The 17,640-nt window shown below is 34.1% G+C and overlaps 1 protein-coding gene and 1 long non-coding RNA gene across 2 annotated transcripts; one reads left to right on the top strand and one right to left on the bottom strand.

The window, feature by feature from the left end:
* Positions 1 to 675: 675 nt before the first annotated feature.
* Positions 676 to 17,524, top strand: LOC127501556 (sodium-dependent neutral amino acid transporter B(0)AT1-like). The gene is made up of 12 exons (XM_051873585.1): positions 676 to 1,483; positions 4,200 to 4,340; positions 4,722 to 4,859; positions 4,965 to 5,146; positions 8,789 to 8,899; positions 9,599 to 9,711; positions 9,835 to 9,963; positions 11,134 to 11,290; positions 11,395 to 11,599; positions 11,769 to 11,928; positions 13,395 to 13,557; positions 16,611 to 17,524. The coding sequence occupies exons 1-12, from the start codon at positions 1,105 to 1,107 to the stop codon at positions 16,854 to 16,856; spliced, it is 2,124 nt and encodes a 707-aa protein (XP_051729545.1). The 5' UTR covers positions 676 to 1,104; the 3' UTR covers positions 16,857 to 17,524.
* Positions 8,907 to 13,525, bottom strand: LOC127501558 (uncharacterized). Its single transcript, XR_007926634.1, has 3 exons — positions 13,378 to 13,525; positions 9,585 to 9,739; positions 8,907 to 9,409 (listed from the first exon to the last, which is right to left on the bottom strand). It is a non-coding gene; the product is annotated as an uncharacterized LOC127501558 (long non-coding RNA).
* Positions 17,525 to 17,640: the final 116 nt, after the last annotated feature.

The raw sequence follows: 17,640 nt of genomic DNA, 5'->3' as shown, positions 1-17,640 counted from the left end.
GCTGAGCTGCTCAAACACCATCAATGATTCCTTTCGCCTCAAATCAAAGCGTGACCTCGCATAACATTTACACTCAACAAGGTGTTTGTCATTTATTATAAACTGTGTTGGACTTAATGGAACGGGTATGGATTTATGATGCTATAGGCCATATCTGTAAGATAGGACACTCTTGACCTGTAAACCCACCCTTGTTAAACCATCAGTTCAATCGCTATCAGGTAAATATCACTGTCCTGCTGACAGAGCAGTTTCTCTTCACTCATTCCTGCACTAATGTCCTTGGAATAAACCGTCAGTCATTATATAACTGCATCTTAATCACTGTTTAGTATTAAAACACAACTAAGGTGCCAAAATGAATCTTAAAAAGGTCAAATTTTATGAATATGAATAAATATTTTGAACCCCAAATTCAAAATAAAGAAAAAATATAAATTTTGCATACAGAAAATTAAGTGTTCATTTTTTTTGTGACTTTATTTTCATGCCTATTTAACTGCAATTAACATTTTTCTATGTATTAGTAAAATAATTGAATAATAAATTACTTTCATAATCGGTAAAAACGAAAACAAATTTAGAAAATGAAAAATAAAAATCTATAATAAAATATTAAAATTTGCAGAAATTTAATTTAGCAAATTCAATCCTCCATAAGTACACAAACTTTAAAAAAAAGAATATTACAATATATACACTACTTTTCTAAAGTTTAGGGTCTCTTCTGCTCACCAAGGTTGCATCAATTTGATCAAAAATACAGTGAAAATTGTGAAACATTATTACAGTTTAAATCAGCTGTTTTCTATGTGAATATATTGTAAACTGTAATTTATTCCTGTGATCAAAGCTGAATTTTCAGCATTTATTTGAAATAGAATCTTTTGTAACATTATAAATGTCTTTACTGTCACTTTTGATCAATTTAATGCGTCCTTGATGAATAAAAGTTTTTTTTTTTTTTTTTTGCAAAACATTTTTTGTCTTCCAAAATGCAAGAAAGCACAGATACTAGAATGATTAATTATGACATCTACTAGGATATCTGCCCTTTCCAACCTGACAAACCTTGATCCTACACCTCTCGTCTAACCTGTCAAAATGCCATATGAGAGTGTGTGTGTGTGTGTGTGTGTGTGTGTGTGCGTGTGTGTGGGAGGGGATGTGAGTGCTAAAGGTCACCATGTGAATGTCGTAGCCAGTATTTATGGACATCTCCTGCCATCACTCCATCTCTTCTCTTCTCTTCCATCTCTGAGACCAAACACAGCAGGAATGAAGCTGAAGCTGAAGCTTCCCAACCCGGGTCTGGATGAGCGGATCCCCTCTCATGCCGAGCTGGAGAAGCTGGAGGCGGAGGAGGCTGGAGAGCGGCCGCAGTGGGACAACAAAGCCCAGTACATGCTGACCTGTGTGGGCTTCTGTGTGGGGCTGGGCAACGTCTGGAGGTTCCCCTACCTCTGCCAGAGCCACGGAGGAGGTGAGACTGACAAAATAAGACACCAACAAACATCTGAACATCAGATCGAGCGTCTGTGTCTGCAGGATCTTTAGACCTGCATTTAAGATGGAAGAACTTTAATTGCATATAAAACTTCCATCCATTTGTATCACACAGTTTTAACAAAAACTAACAAACGTAATGTGATGCAAATTTGTCAGTCAAGCTCAGAAAAAGCTAAAAAAAATCATTGTATAGTTTATTATTAACTATCTGCATCTATTTGATTGTATTCAAATAATCATATTTTTAAAATGCATGTATTCAAATTGCTTAGAATCATTATAAATGTGTTCATTGTGAAAACAATTACATGTATTCAGTGGTTAAAATGTATTTGAATGAAACAAAAATTTGATTTATTGATGATAAATATATAAACCTGGTTCTTGTGTATTTAAAACAAATTCAGTTTATTCGTACAATTTCAGAAACCTGTACAAATGTGCATCACATTAAGTTTATTAGTTTATGTTAAAACTGTGTAATTCAAACGGATGGATGCTTTATAGGCAATTCAAATACATAAATCTTAAATATTTCTTGAGTGCACTAAAGTCTCTTTTCTGACGTGTTTGAATCAGTGATTTTTAGTGCACGTATTAAGTTCACGAGCAGCATCATCCACTAACTAACCACAAACACAGACAGACTTCATGCTCAACACGACATCTGTCAGCATTTCAAAGCCAACAGAGGTTGTGTAAAGTGTGTTTGTGCTTCTTAATTTACCATCAAAGACATTTTGCATGATATTTTGCATGTGATATAATGACATTAAGACATGTTTATGATTGTTTTAAAGGAGCGGTGCATTAAAATAGTTGATTTAGAGAAAAAAAAATGGCATGCAATTTTTAAAAAATATACCAGTGTATTTAAAAGCAATTCGTCGAAAAGTGTTTCTGGGAATAATAAAATAATACAACCCATAAACATCATGTTTATTTGTTTTTTAAAGATCGAATGATGTAATTCTGTGTGTTTTCTTACGCATATGATACATCCACAGAAAGACCACCATAAACGCGCCTCATAAAACCCAAAAGCTCGTAATGGACTGAAAGCAGCCACTTAAAACGATTATAGTTAAACATTAATTCAGCTTCAGGAGAGCAACGGATGCTTTCACTGCTTACGAACGCCAGATTGATTACGCTATAAAAACTGGATGGAAGTTTCCATTCAGAAATGCAGCGAACGCATCTCCATGTGTCCGTTTGATAGTTTAATATAGATAAATAATTACTTTACAAGTGGCTTTTGTAGAGTGAGTACAATATATAAATCAAGAGACACTGATTCTATTATATTTTAATTAGTAAAGCTGTTTAAGATGATCCAGCCAGATAAAGTTCCCCCAATTGCATAAATGTAAATATGTTTAGAGGGTAGTTGAGAAACTGACATAACAAAATACTTCTGCGCAGCTGACTTTAACCATGAAATACGCAGGTCAAACTGACCCACAAACATTATAATCGTATGCACATTCCACGACACGTCAGAGTGTCGAAACTTTGCATGTATGTTCATGACCCTAAATGAGAAAACTTCACAAAACTTCAAGAAAAAACATCAGCTCAACAATCGATGCAGGTCAAATTGACCCACAACATAATTTAAGGGAAGACTATGTCTCAAACTGTGCTCAGATTTACTTAAAAACCAAAGTCTAAAATCAAAAGTTATATAGATGTCCATATGAACGCAAACATTTCTCATCAAATGATCTGAGCTTATCCACATTCATTTTATATCTCTGTAGGACAGCTATTGACTCATTCGTCTAGCCTTATTTCTCCCGATGATCTTAAGGAGAAACATATGAGCTATGAAAGCACAATCAATCTTATTTTCCACAAAAACATATTCATCATGACATATTCATTTCACCTTCACATCAGGTTATCGTCATGTGGACTTTCGAAGCGTTGGCCTGATAAGAGTCAAAGGCTCAGATAAAGACTCCGATGTTTGCTTACTTCACTTTGTTTCCAAAACAGCTGCTGCAGTATGACACAGCAAAATACTACGCATTCATTTACACTATATACTAACACTTTACAATAAGGTTCCAGTTGTTAGTTCATGTTAGTTAATGCATTAACTCACATTAACCAATGGGACCTTTTCATAGTGTTACCAAACATTTTAAAGTGAAGGAAAATTTGGTAACATTTTACAATAACATATTAGAATTTATTAATCTTAGTTAATTTCATTAACCACTCTGAGTATTCTAGCAAGCACCGAGATTGTCTGAATTTTTCTGAGACTTAAAACCTTATTAAAACTGATCCAAACTTAAAATTACTTCAAATTTAAATCCTTTAAATTTTTAAAATTGCTTCAGACTTAAAACCATCAAGCTTTTTAAACTCTTTCTGTCGCACTATATCTAAATTATTTCACACTTCAAACCTTCAGGCTATAGGCTTCCCAAGCAAACATCAAGGTTTGTTTACAAACTTCTCATTTCTCCTTATATAGAACCTTTCTGGCATAAAGGGTTCTTTAAAATGGAGTCAAAAACCCTTCAGTTTTATATAGAACCCCAAGAGCACCATAAAATGTAACTCTTTAAAATTGCTATAAAACTATTTAAAATGCTGTTTTAATAATAATTGTGTGCCATAAAATGATTAAACAGGAGTTTGTGTTGCTGAAAATAAATGATCTCACACTTTTCCAGGAGCGTTTATGATCCCGTTCCTGATCCTTCTGGTTCTGGAGGGAATTCCACTCCTGCACTTGGAGTTTGCCATCGGACAGAGACTGAGGAAGGGCAGCGTCGGCGTCTGGAGATCCATCAACCCGTATCTAGTCGGAGTCGGTGAGTGTTATTGCGGGACACTACAGGTTAACTAACAGATCTCACTGTTTCACCAGTTGATTAATCACAACTGTTTCATGTTACAAGTTATGTTTAAATATGCAAATGATGCATTCATTAAACATGAAGTAATTTGCATACCATTCCAGAACGATAACGACACAGAGGAACGATATCGTTGGAATCACTTTCAGAGCGATTTTACCAGCTGTAAACTTTGACAACCAATTAGCTTTAAAGATCTGGAGTATTTAAAGAGGCAGACGACAAAACTGCAGCGCACGATTATAATTAACAGAAGGACATCATGCATTGAGGTGGACGCTGATATAGTGATGGTTCTTGGTGTGAACAAGACTTAAAGGTGATTCTCACCCTCAGGTATCGCCTCCATGCTGGTGTCCTTCATGGTGGGGATGTACTACAACACCATCATCGCCTGGGTCATGTGGTACTTCTTCAACTCCTTTCAGGACCCTCTACCCTGGAGTCAGTGTCCCATCAATGAGAACAAGACAGGTACGGAGCGTCAGGATTCATGTCAATCCACTGTGACGTCACTCGTGTGGCTCTTTAGTCACACAGATCCAGCTGTGCTAATGACTCGCGTGTGTCTGTGAACAGGGTTCGTGTCTGAATGCGCGCGCAGCTCTCCAGTGGACTATTTCTGGTACAGAGAGACGCTCAACACGACGCCAGTGATCGGCGACACTGGCGGTCTGCAGTGGTGGATCGTCTTGTGTCTGTTCTGCGCCTGGACGCTGCTCTGGGTCTGCTGTCTGAGAGGCATCGAGACCACCGGGAAGGTAGAGCGCTCGTGTCCATCACACTTACACTTCAGCCTTCTGTCATCATTTACTGCTCTAAACCTGCAGGACTGTCTGTAGAGTGGAAGTCAGTGGGGTTCAATGGTGTTTTGGACCCCATTGACTTTCATTATATAAAAAAAAAGAGTTCTGGGAAATATTTTCCTTGTGTTTTATTATCAACAATCAGTATTTATCTTTATCAGTATTTTGACTTTTATCTTATAATTTCGACTTAGTATGTCATAATTATGGTGCTGAATGTCTTTGACTTTGAATGTCAGAATTATGACTTAGTATGTAATAATTATGCCATAATTTCAAATTATGATGTCAATTGTTATTTTGATTGTCATAAATTTGACTTTGAATGTCAGAATTATGACTTTGTATGTAATTGACTTTTTACATAATTTCGACTGTCATAATTTTGACTTCAAATATGAATTTGAATGTCAGTTTTGACTTAGCATGTCATAATCTTGACTTTTTGTCATAATTATGACTTTTTATGTCATAATTTCAACTTTTATACCATAATTATGACTTTGTATGTCAATTAAGATTTATTCATATTTTATGGTTAAAGGTAGTTGGCACATACCCAAAATAATTAAAAAAAATGATGTATTTTGTTATACAAATTTCTCAACTACTCTGAGGGAATTTACTTTCATGCATTTGACACTTTTTTTTCAACGAAATATACACTGCACGGAAGACAAACTTTTTATAGATTTATGCATGAACTTTGCTGAGAATCGAATCCATGATCTTGCCGTTACAAGAAACATCTACGGTTTTAACTTAAAGCACAAAAAAAACTTTATAAAAATGTAATAAAAAAATATTTAACATACTGTTTCTAATAATTAACATTTTAAAAAACAAATTTTTTTTTAAAAAAAAAAGAGTTGTTAAATATAATTTTTAAAATAATATGTTCTCATGTTTACTTTTTTGCAATGTGTGAGAAGTATTAATGTTAGAGGTTTACTGTTTTTTTATTATTATTATTATTATTATTTTTGAGTGTGATTTTTGGTGAACTGTTTAATAAATAAAATAAGTAATTAACGCATCACACAAAACTAATATGAATATATGAACTAATATGAACTAATTTGAATGGGAATTGTTGGTGTCAAACCCTCAAACACACTGTAATGTACAATGTCAATCAATGACGTCAAGTGTGTGAACTGGAGTCATGAAAATGCAGTTATTTATTAGAGGGCCGACGTAGCAACATAATAATAACCTCGTAAATGTATGCGAACATTAACCCAGGGTTTACGATGACAAATCTAGAAACCTGCCAACACAAAATCAATTACTAACCCTGAGTAACACATGACCAGTGTGACACATGAAATGAGATAACCTGAGGTTAATCCAAGGCCGGATATCTGGGTGTGGTTGTTCTGGTTAAGCATTAGCTAGCGCACTGACAGTATAGTTAGAAACAGACTGGTAGTTTTGACCAATGCTAAAAAAAAATACTCATAAAACTGATAATGGGAGGAAACTGATACAATGGCTGCACATGTTTTACACTATTATATAAAGAGCACAAAGGGCAGCGAGATTCGGGCTGCTGTAAAGATCCCAAAGGAGACTGATAGCTGTAATGGCATCACTGATAACAGACACTTTTCTGGTAAATTGCAGGATGCAACTGTAAGAACAGGAAGGGAAACTTCCCGGTTATATTTGATGCAAAATCTAAAGAAAATGAATATGAAGTTACAATTGCATAAAGAAAGAGAAATCTTCTTAAAACCGTCATATCTGGAAATCCAAATCTACCACCTGTCAGCTTGACCCTTTACCAACTCACTTAGTGAAAGCCTGTCTACCATATTTTTATTCTTTAGCTACTAAAATGGTTAATTCCTCACTTGTTTCTGGCCTTGTTTCCCCAAGTCTTAAATGAACCCTCTGGTTGAACTTAAACATTTCCAATCAAAATCATCAAAACTCACCACTGGTGTTCCTCAGGGTTCGGTCTTGGGCCCTCTTCTATTCATTATTTACTTGTGTCCTCTTGACTATATATTTTAGAAAATATGGTATCAATTTTCATCGGGCTGCTGTAAAGATCCCAAACGCGACTAATAGCTGTAATGGCATCATTGATAACAGACACTTTTCTGGTAAATTGCAGGATGCAACTGTAAGAACAGGAAGGGAAACTTCCCGGTTGTATTTGATGCCAAAATCTAAAGAAAATGAATATGAAGTTACAATTTGCATAAAGAAAGAGAAATCTGTTTAAAACCGTTAAGATTTTTTGCATTGCGAGATTATTTTCATGATACATTTACAACCAAAATCATTAGTATTGTTTAGAAAAATTGCATTTTCAAAAAAAGCATTTTTCATTAAAAGCAAAAATGTATTTTTATTAACGCATGAAACTTAGTAAAATAATTTCAAATAATTTTAATGACAAATTCTATGAGTACATTTTTTTTTTTTTTTTACATTAAAGTATAGGCAAAGATTTTGGGAGAAATATGGTTTGTGTTCAGGTTATTTTAACCTGTAGAAAATGCTAATTAATGTTATTTGCATTGGACTAAAACAAACTTTTTTTCTCCACCTTGTTACACTTGTGGTGTTATGGGTCAAGAATAACCACCTATAAAAAAAAACTGCTTATAAATCTCTCGTTATGCTCTCGTTTACACACACACCAGTAAGCTGATAACTCACAAATATCAGCTTATTGAAATAACCAGTTTTCCCCATTTACATGCAAACCAGTAAACTGACAACGCAAGTAAACAGCGTTTACATGATTTTATTAATAAATCGGGTTATTTCCCTGTAGGGATGTCAAAAAATAATAATTTTCGTATCTGACTGATAAAGCTTACAACATGTCAGCGGGAAACTTACGGCTCATATATTATTCTCTCATGCAGTTACAGATGCAGCGTTTTGACCGAACCACTTCTACTTCTGTTGCACGAGAGATGAGAACACATTTTTACAATTTTCTGGGTCTTGAAAGAGTCTGCGTTTGCGATATTTCTTTTTTCCTTTCCTGCAAAACGCTCACTCTGTCTGTATGAATTTAAATCTGCACTAAGGATGCATTTCTGTCACGTATCACATGTGTGCGCTTCAATAAGCCAACAGAAAGCAGGTTAATGCGTTTACATGCCGCGCGAAATCAGGGTAAGAGGCAAAAAAAAATACCTGTTCCGACCGGTTTATTCTTAAGCCGTTTATGATCTTACTCCGATAAAAGAAAACAGGTTACCGCGTTTACATGACCACGTTCGTTGTCGGCTGATTAAGCATAATCGGCTTAAGAACGTGCATTTTCATCAATGTTTTCTTTCAGTTAGCACAGCTTTTGTGCTTCTTTTTGGATCTGATTGATCGTAGGCCTCATTGATCTGAACTTCAGTGTTTTTAAGTTTAAGTGTTTTGAAGTTTTTTCACTCAAACACTGAGTGCGTTTACATGCACGTTCTTAAGCCGATTATGCTTAAAAGCCGACACTGAACGTGGTCAGGTAAACGCGGTAACCCATTTTCTTTTATCGGAGTAAGGTCATAAACAGATCTTATTTCCAGACAGGTTTTGGTCAGGTTTCAGATATTGAATGTGGCGTCTCTATCTCCTCAGGCCGTGTACATCACCTCCACTCTGCCATACCTGGTCCTGACCATCTTCCTGATCAGAGGACTGACGCTCAAAGGCTCTGTGAGCGGAATCAAGTTCCTCTTCACTCCAGATGTGAGTTTGACCCGACTACATTCAGTTCAGTTCACTTGTAAATAATTCAGGTTGTGATTCCTTCTATCTAGTTTCTCCTGTGCCTCCACATTCTGTCCTTTCTACTTTCACTCTATCAACTGTTGAGGAGATACTTTGTCATATCTGGAAATCCAAATAATACCACCTGTCAGCTCGACTCTTTACCAACTGACTTAGCTAAAGCCTGTCTACCATATTTGTCTTATTTAGATACTAAAATGGTAAATTCCTCACTTGTTTCTGGCCTTGTTCCCCCAACTCTTAAATTAACTCTCTTGTCGAACTCAGTTCGTTCAACTTAAACATTTCCAATCAAAATCATCTAAAGTCACCACTGGTGTTCCCCAGGGTTCGGTCTTGGGCCCTCTTCTATTCATCATTTACTTGCGTCCTCTTGGCTATGTTTTTTAGAAAATATGGTATCAATTTTCATCTGTCTTCAAAGCCCTCGTGTTCCTTTTCTTCCACCTTCTCTGTCCAGCTGTTTAGCTGAAATTAAAGACGGGCTTTCAGCTAATTTTTCAAAACTCAATAGCGGTAAAACAGGAGGACAACTCTTAAGAACATAATTTTTTGCAGTGTAAAACTGCTCATGAATGTGTTTTGATGCATGTGTGAACAGCAGAAAATGTAAGTGTAGTGAATGATGTGTTTCCTCACTGACCGTGTCTCGTTCAGCTGGACGAGCTGCTGAATCCGGCGACGTGGCTGGACGCAGGAGCGCAGGTGTTTTACTCCTTCTCTCTGGCGTTTGGAGGACTGATCTCATTCTCCAGCTACAACTCTGTGCAGTGAGTCTCAGCTCTTTATGCTTGACAGCTGCAAAGTAAAGCAGTGAGTTTGTGTCAATATAATGATGTCGCAGGGACGATCATTTTAATATAAGCAAAACATGTTCCCCTCTATCTCTGCAGTAATAACTGTGAGCAGGACGCCGTCATCATCTCTATAATAAATGGCTTCACGTCGATTTACGCTGCCATCGTCATTTACTCCATCATCGGCTTCAGGGCGACTGAGAGGTTTGACGACTGCCTCAACGGGTAAATATTCATAGTCCGTGATAATGACAGCAGGAACAGATCTGAAACTGACTTTAATGATATTTAAAAGAATAGTTCACCAAAAAATAATAATTGTCATTATTTTCTCACTCTCATTTCATTTCAAATTTGTACACTATTGTTTATCTCTGTGAAACAAAAGAAGAAAAGCTCCTATGAACAACAGTTTACAGTGACCACAGTTAAAAATAGTCCATATATTTATTTTTAAATTTAATTTAAATGATTTATTTCCTATTATAAAATGTAATATATATATATATATATATATATATATATATATATATATTTAAAAATATATTGAACAGATTACAACATATTTGATATTTTAATTTAACAATATATTTAAAAATAAATATAAAAAAGATATATTTAAATAACACATTTAATAAATATATTAATTATATTAATACATATGTTGTTATATTATTTAATATTATTATATTATATATACATATATATTTTAAACAAGTATATATAAAGCATATATAAATATATGAATTATTTATTATTATTATTATTATTATATTATATATATTAAATAAATATATTTAATACATATATAAAATTCATGTTAAAGCAATACATATATCTATATTTAATAAACATTAAATAGATTACAATATATTTGATATTTTATTTAATAATATATACTTAATATATTAAAAAATATATCTGAAACAAATTTAAATAAGTATATATTTACTAAATATATGAATTATTTTAATACATTATTTTGTTTATATATATATATATATATATATATATATTATATATATATATATATATATATATATATATATATATATATATATATAAAATGCATATAAAATTCATGTTAAATACATATATACAATATGCATGTTAATAAGCATATTAAATAGATTACAATATATTTGATATTTTAATATATTATTTGGTATATTTAATGTATTTTAAAATACACATTATAATCAATTATAATAAATCATATACATGAATATATATATATAATATATATATTATTTTTAAAAATAGATATTAAATACATATTAAAAATAAACAAGTAAATTAATATATTAAAATATGTAATTTTATATTTTTATTGTTTTCCCATTTTGCAAAGATAATTAGCTCAAACTCACAGTTTTTTTTTTTTGTTGTTCGCAGTAACATCCTGACGCTACTGAACGCGTTTGAGCTGCCGGAGGGAAACATCACAGAGAGCAACTATGACAGTGCTCTGCAGCATCTCAACAGCACGTCACCAGCAGTCTTTCAGGAGCTCCAGCTCAAGACCTGCGACATGCAGACGTTCCTCAGTCAGGTCTGTCTACACGACTCCAGCGTTTCTCTGAAAGGCTCTTCAGGATCTAATCTAAATGAGGGTCAAATAGCGAGTAGCTGACCGCATCCTATTATTTGTTGCAGGGCGTTGAGGGAACCGGTCTGGCCTTCATCGTGTTCACTGAGGCCATCACCAAGATGCCCATCGCTCCTCTCTGGTCAGTGCTGTTCTTCATCATGCTCTTCTGTCTGGGACTGTCCACCATGTTCGGCAGTGTTGAAGGTGTGGTCGCGCCACTCCAGGACCTCAACATCCTCCCCAAGACGTGGCCGAAGGAGGTCTATACAGGTACATTTGCACAGAATAAAGTCAGCATGAAATAGCTGTGCTAGTCTTTTCTTCTCTATTGTGCCGTATATCTGAGTGAAATGCTTCGCAAACAAGAACAAATGTAGGGTGGGGCTTGATTTTGTTCATGGGGAATTGATTCATCTTCTCCTTGTTTTTATTGTTTCAGGTCTGGTGTGTTCCGTCTCTTTTGGTTTTGCGATCATCTTCGCTCAGGGTTCTGGTGAATATTGGCTGGCTCTGTTCGACAGCTTCGCCGGATCCATTCCTTTACTGATCATTGCCTTCTGTGAGATGATGGCTGTATCTTACATTTATGGGATTGACAGGTGGGTCTACGGCAAGGATGCATGGAAAAATGTTTCTTTTTAAAAATGAGTTCACAATGTGATTCGTGATTAGGCTGTAGGTAATCACAGCGTGCTGATATAGAGCCATATCGCACGGCTACGAGTGTGATATAGCGTTTATACAACAGTTTGACGGCATGAGTGAGTAAATAAATAAGAACAACAATGGATTGTCTTTAAAAGTGAGGAACTACTTACTTCCGCCACGGATTCAAATCTCAAGTTGACAGTTTAACAGTTGAGCCCAAGATCCGTTACTAATTCTAAAACGTCACTTTAGAACTAGTAACGAAGGAACATTGAGTCGCTTCATTGAAACTCATTATAATATGTAGAGCATTATGAGCGAGTGTATTACCTGCATCTAGCTGATATTCTTCAGGTCAATCTTATATTCATAATCACAAAATCAGTTTGAATGTCCGCTGAGGAAAGCGATATCTTTGTCCTTTAACATTTAAGAGGATTTCCCATGACAGCGCTAGTCAATGCATTTGTCAGTTGAGTCTCGTAAGATGTTGTTTAAAGTAAAAACAATGTCCTTGTTTCCTTGTTTCAGTCCATTTCAATATAAAAGTCTTTGCGACTGACTGACGCACTCATAAAGACAGTCTTTGCTGCCATCTAATGGCGGATTAATGTAACTTTCACTGAAGTCGAAATAACTAACGGACTCTTTCTCAATACCAAAATAAATGGCATGTTATTTATATAAAATATTATTTATTGAACAATATTTAAATGAACAACAATAGCCATTATAACAGTATAAGAAGTAAAATAGGAAATAAACATAAGCAAACAGTTCAGTCAAACGCACAAAAGCAGCGCTTTAGTTAGTACAGGATTTAATTTCAATGTAAATATAAAGTTATGTAACTTAATATAGCCCTTAAGCCAAATCGCTTAGCTCTGGAACAAGTAATATATTAATAAGACCAAATCTTGCCCGACTGATATATCCAGAACGAATTATACCTCATGTTTAAACACTATCTACATAAGAGCCAGCAGCAGATTCCTGAAGGACTGGCCGAGATGAAGCTGTTCTCTGCGGGTACTCGAGCTCTGAACGGTCGCTGACGGCCTGGAGCTCACATCTCCGAACGCGTCTAAACAAATTTTCAGATAGGCGCTATATGTTTACATATAAATCGCATATATAATTGAGGTCTAAACAACTACATTCTCGCCTAAAAAAAAAAAAAAAAAAAAAACTCTAAAAACTACATTCAGTTACAAAATAACAGTAGTTATCTATAAAAATAAATTTATAAATACATTTAAATATTAAAATATAAAATATTTGCATGTTTATTAAATATTTCAATATATGTGTAATGTTTTTATTATAATCAATATATAAATAAAAACATATTTGAATTATTTAATATGTTTATTAAACAGAGTTGATATGGTGAGACTGACCTGTTCTCTGTACACAGGTTCAACGATGACATCAAGTTCATGATCGGTCACAAGCCCAACTTCTTCTGGCAGGCCACCTGGAGGGTGATCAGTCCTCTCATAGTGCTGGTCATCTTCCTGTTCTACTTCGTCACGACTGTGAGCAAAGAGCTGACCTACATCGCCTGGGACCCAGAGTCTGTACGTGCCGCCCACACCACACCGTATTCAGTCACATGTTCCTGAAAATAAGGGGATGTCTTGGTTATCATGGCAACCATTTCATGACTATGGTCAAACAAAAAGAAATAGATGTGCACGGGATCAAAAATATCAGTTTGTGTTACTAATTTCTGGAGAATCTCCAATAGTGTTGTCTATTTTAAGAAAGAAAGAAATGCATTACTTTTAGGTTTGCTTTCTTTCTAAAAACACATTAAATCACTGTGACCCAGTGACAGCTGATGAAAATCTGGCACATTTACATCACAAAATGTGTACTGTGCCTGATAAATAAATATGCATAAAACATAAATAAGAGTAATAAATAAATAATTCAATTGGAAATAAATAATTATAAATAATACATAAATGTGATGAATAAATGAGAAACCTAATAATAAATAAATAAATAAATTAGTAATGAGTAATATAATTTATAAATAAGTGTAATAAATAAATATGAATAATAAATACATGAGTAAAAAACAAATAAATAAATAAATATGAGCAGTAAAAATATCCCTAATAAATAGTCAAACAAATAAATAAAAAGTAACAAATATGTGATAAATATGAGTTATACATATGAATAAATAATAAAATGTGTAAATAAATGAGTAATAAATAAGAGTAATATTTAAATGTAATAAATATCTATAATAAATACATGAGTATAGTTAAATTGGTTATAAATAAATAAATAAACAAACAAGAGTAATAAATGGGTAATACAAAAATGTGATAAATATGAGTAATACATATAAATAATTAATTAATTAATAGAATGTGTAAATAAATTAGTGATAAATAAGTGAGTAATTCATAAGTAATAAATAATGAATAATAAATACATGAGGAATAAATTATGATAAATTAAATAAATTAGTGATAAATATGAGTAATTCATAAATTCATATGAATAATAAATACATGATCATGTATGTATGAGTAAATTAATTATAATAAATAAGTCATTTTATTTATTTGCAGACTATACAGGTGCTGGTCATATAATTAGAATATCGTGAAAAAGTTCATTTTTTTTATTGTAAATTATTTTAAAAAAATGAAACTTTCATATATTCTAGATTCCCTACATGTAAAGTAAAACATTTCAAAAGTTTTTTTTTTTTAAATTTGTTGATTAGAGCGTACAGCTAATGAAAGTCCAAAATCCAGTATCTCAAAATATTAGAATATTTACATTTGAGTTTCATTAAATGACAATCCCTACAGTATAAATTACGGGTATCTCTTGTTCTTTGAAACCACACTAATGGGGAAGACTGCTGACTTGGCAATGGTCCAGGAGACAATCATTGACACCCTCCACAAAGAGAGTAAGTCACAGAAGGTCATTACTGAATGGGGTGGCTGTTTACAGAGTGATGTATCAAAGCATATTAAATGCAAAGTTGACTGGAAGGAAGAAATTGGGTAGGCAAAGGTGCACAAGCAACAGGGATGACCGCAAGCTTGACAATACTGTCAAGTAAAGCCGATTCAAACACTTGGGAGAGCGTCACATTGAGTAGAATGAAGCCGGAGTCAGCGCATCAAGAGTCACCACACTCAGACATCTTCAGGAAAAGGACTACCAAGCCACTTCTGAACCAGAGACAACGTCAGAAGCATCTTACCTGGGCTAAGGAGAAAAAGAACTGGACAGTGAACAGTGGTCGAAAGTCCTCTTTTCAGATAAAAGTAAATTTTGCATTTCATGTTGAAATCATGGTCCCAGAGTATGAAGGAAGACTGGAGAGGCACAGAATCCAAGCTGCTTGAAGTCTAGTGTGAAGTTTCTGAAGTCAATAATGATTTGGGGGGGCCGTGACGTCTGCTGGTGTTGGTCCATTGTGTTTTATCAAGTGCAAAGTCAATGCAGCCATCTTCCAGGAGATTTTGGAGCACTTTATGCTTCTATCTGCTGACAAGCTTTATGGAGATGCTGATTTCCTTTTCCAGCAGGACTTTAGCACCTGCCCACAGTGCAAAAACCACTTCCAAGTGGTTTGCTGACCATGATATTACTGTGCTTTATTGGCCAGCCAATATGCCTGACCTGAATCTATGGGATATTTTCAAGAGAAAAATGAGAAACAGTCGATCCAACAATATACAGATGATCTGAAGGCTCAATAGTGCCTCAGCAGTGCCACAGGCTGATCACTTCCATGCCACACTTCACTGATGCAGTAATTTGTGCTAGGAGCAAGTCATTTGCTGTAATATGTCCTGCCGATCAAGTATTGAGTGCACAAAAGAACATACTTTAAAGAACTTTAACTTTTCTGTTTTGCAAATCCATTTTTTGATTGATCTTAGGAAATATTCTAATATTTTGAAATACTGGATTTTGGACTTTCATGAGCTGTACGCTCTAATCATCAAAATTTAAAAAAAAACTTTTGAAATGTTTTACTTTACATGTAGGGAATCTAGAATATATGAAAGTTTCATTTTTAAAAATAATTTATAATAAAAAAATGAACTTTTTGATGATATTCTAATTATATGACCAGCACCTGTATATAAAATAAAAAATAAATATTTATATAATATAATAATATAATATATTATATATATAGTTTTTTTGATAAAAAAAAAAAGTTGGCCATAGGAGTGTAAAATTTATTTTAAAGCTTGCACTGGTTGAAACTAGGCTACTGTACTGTGTATGTTTGATTTATGTTGAAGTACAGTACATGGCTTTTAATGTTGAGACTTGTGTTTGTAATCAGGCTCTCAATAATTTTACAAATTTAGATTTAGATTTATTGGCCAATATATCGGCTTTCAAACAAAGAATTATCGGTTATCGGTATCGGCCAAAATGTTCATATCGGTGCATCCCTAATAAATGAGTAAAAAATAAAAGAGTACAAAATAAACTTGTGTTGTAAAAAGTAAATATGAACAATGAATACATGAGTAATAAACAAATAAATGAGTAATACATAAGTAAATATGAATAATAAATAAATATGAGTAATAAATAATAACACATGCTGTTGCCTGATTAACATTGACAGGAGAACTTCCCTACGCTAGCGACGCGCTCCTACCCGGACTGGATTTACGTCATCATCTTCATCCTGTCGGGCGTTCCAGCGCTGGTCATCCCGGCCGTGGCTCTGTACAAACTCATCAAGAACCGCTGCTGCAAAACAGAGGAGAAACACGCCGCAGATCTCTACTCCATCTCAGACAAAATACAGATCGAGCCCGACGAGACGGACCGCTCCGTTCAGCCAATCACAGCTAAAACGCTTGACTAGCTCAGCCAATCAGCACACAGATCATTCAGCACTGGGACAGAAACACAATTCCTTCACATTGAAATGTGAAGGAAGAACTTACTGGGAATAATACGGACAGTAGATGTGATCACGATCATCTCTGCGTGAAAAAATAAGCATTGATACGCACTCGAGTTTACATGTGATTTGCACTGAGAGATAAATGATACTGATGTTTGTATGTATATACACAAAGCAGAGTTTATATGTATCTATTTTATTGTTTTATAATCAAGTCACCGAAGATAAAACCATTAACGACATCCACAGTCCTACACAACATCCATAAACAATAATGACCCAGAAAACAGATGTTTACCCAGATGTCTTTGCTGTGGCTTCATGCACATCGAACTGAAAGTCAAGAGCAAGCAAAATATTTTGTCTGATTTTTTTGCTTTTGTAAAAAACAATTTTCATCTATATATAAGCTCATATTTAATTATAAATACGCATTTTGGGGATTTGTACGCTTCATCTCATAATACTGTTGTTCATGTCAGTGTATAGTGACTATAATATATGAAATTGTAATGTCTTATAACCATTAGAGGTCCATGTCATTGTAAATGTATTATAATTATTTTTATGATGTGCTTTTGTTCTCAACAATGGCAGTTTAATAATAAACCAGATTTGATCAAGTACATTGATTAGCGTTTAAAGATGCAGTAAAGATATCCGCTCTGAGATAAGAAAAGCTCAATCTGTGCATTCAGACCATAACCTGTAATACTTATAGAAACCTGTGATGCTTTATAAA

This window comes from Ctenopharyngodon idella, chromosome 19 (assembly GCF_019924925.1).
Source record: "Ctenopharyngodon idella isolate HZGC_01 chromosome 19, HZGC01, whole genome shotgun sequence".
Lineage (NCBI taxonomy): Eukaryota > Metazoa > Chordata > Actinopteri > Cypriniformes > Xenocyprididae > Ctenopharyngodon > Ctenopharyngodon idella.
The sequence above is the reverse complement of the archived record's forward strand: the minus strand, read 5'-3'. Positions and strand labels throughout refer to the sequence as shown.

What these genes read in the sequence shown, in the direction of transcription:
- LOC127501556 (XM_051873585.1), top strand. Translation starts at nt 1,105, where the DNA reads ATGCCATATGAGAGTGTGTGTGTGTGTGTGTGTGTGTGTGTGTGCGTG. An exon ending in CCCGTATCTAGTCGGAGTCG is followed by an intron (nt 4,341 to 4,721) that starts GTGAGTGTTATT and finishes TCTCACCCTCAG; the next exon opens with GTATCGCCTCCATGCTGGTG. An exon ending in TCCAGCTACAACTCTGTGCA is followed by an intron (nt 9,712 to 9,834) that starts GTGAGTCTCAGC and finishes CTATCTCTGCAG; the next exon opens with TAATAACTGTGAGCAGGACG.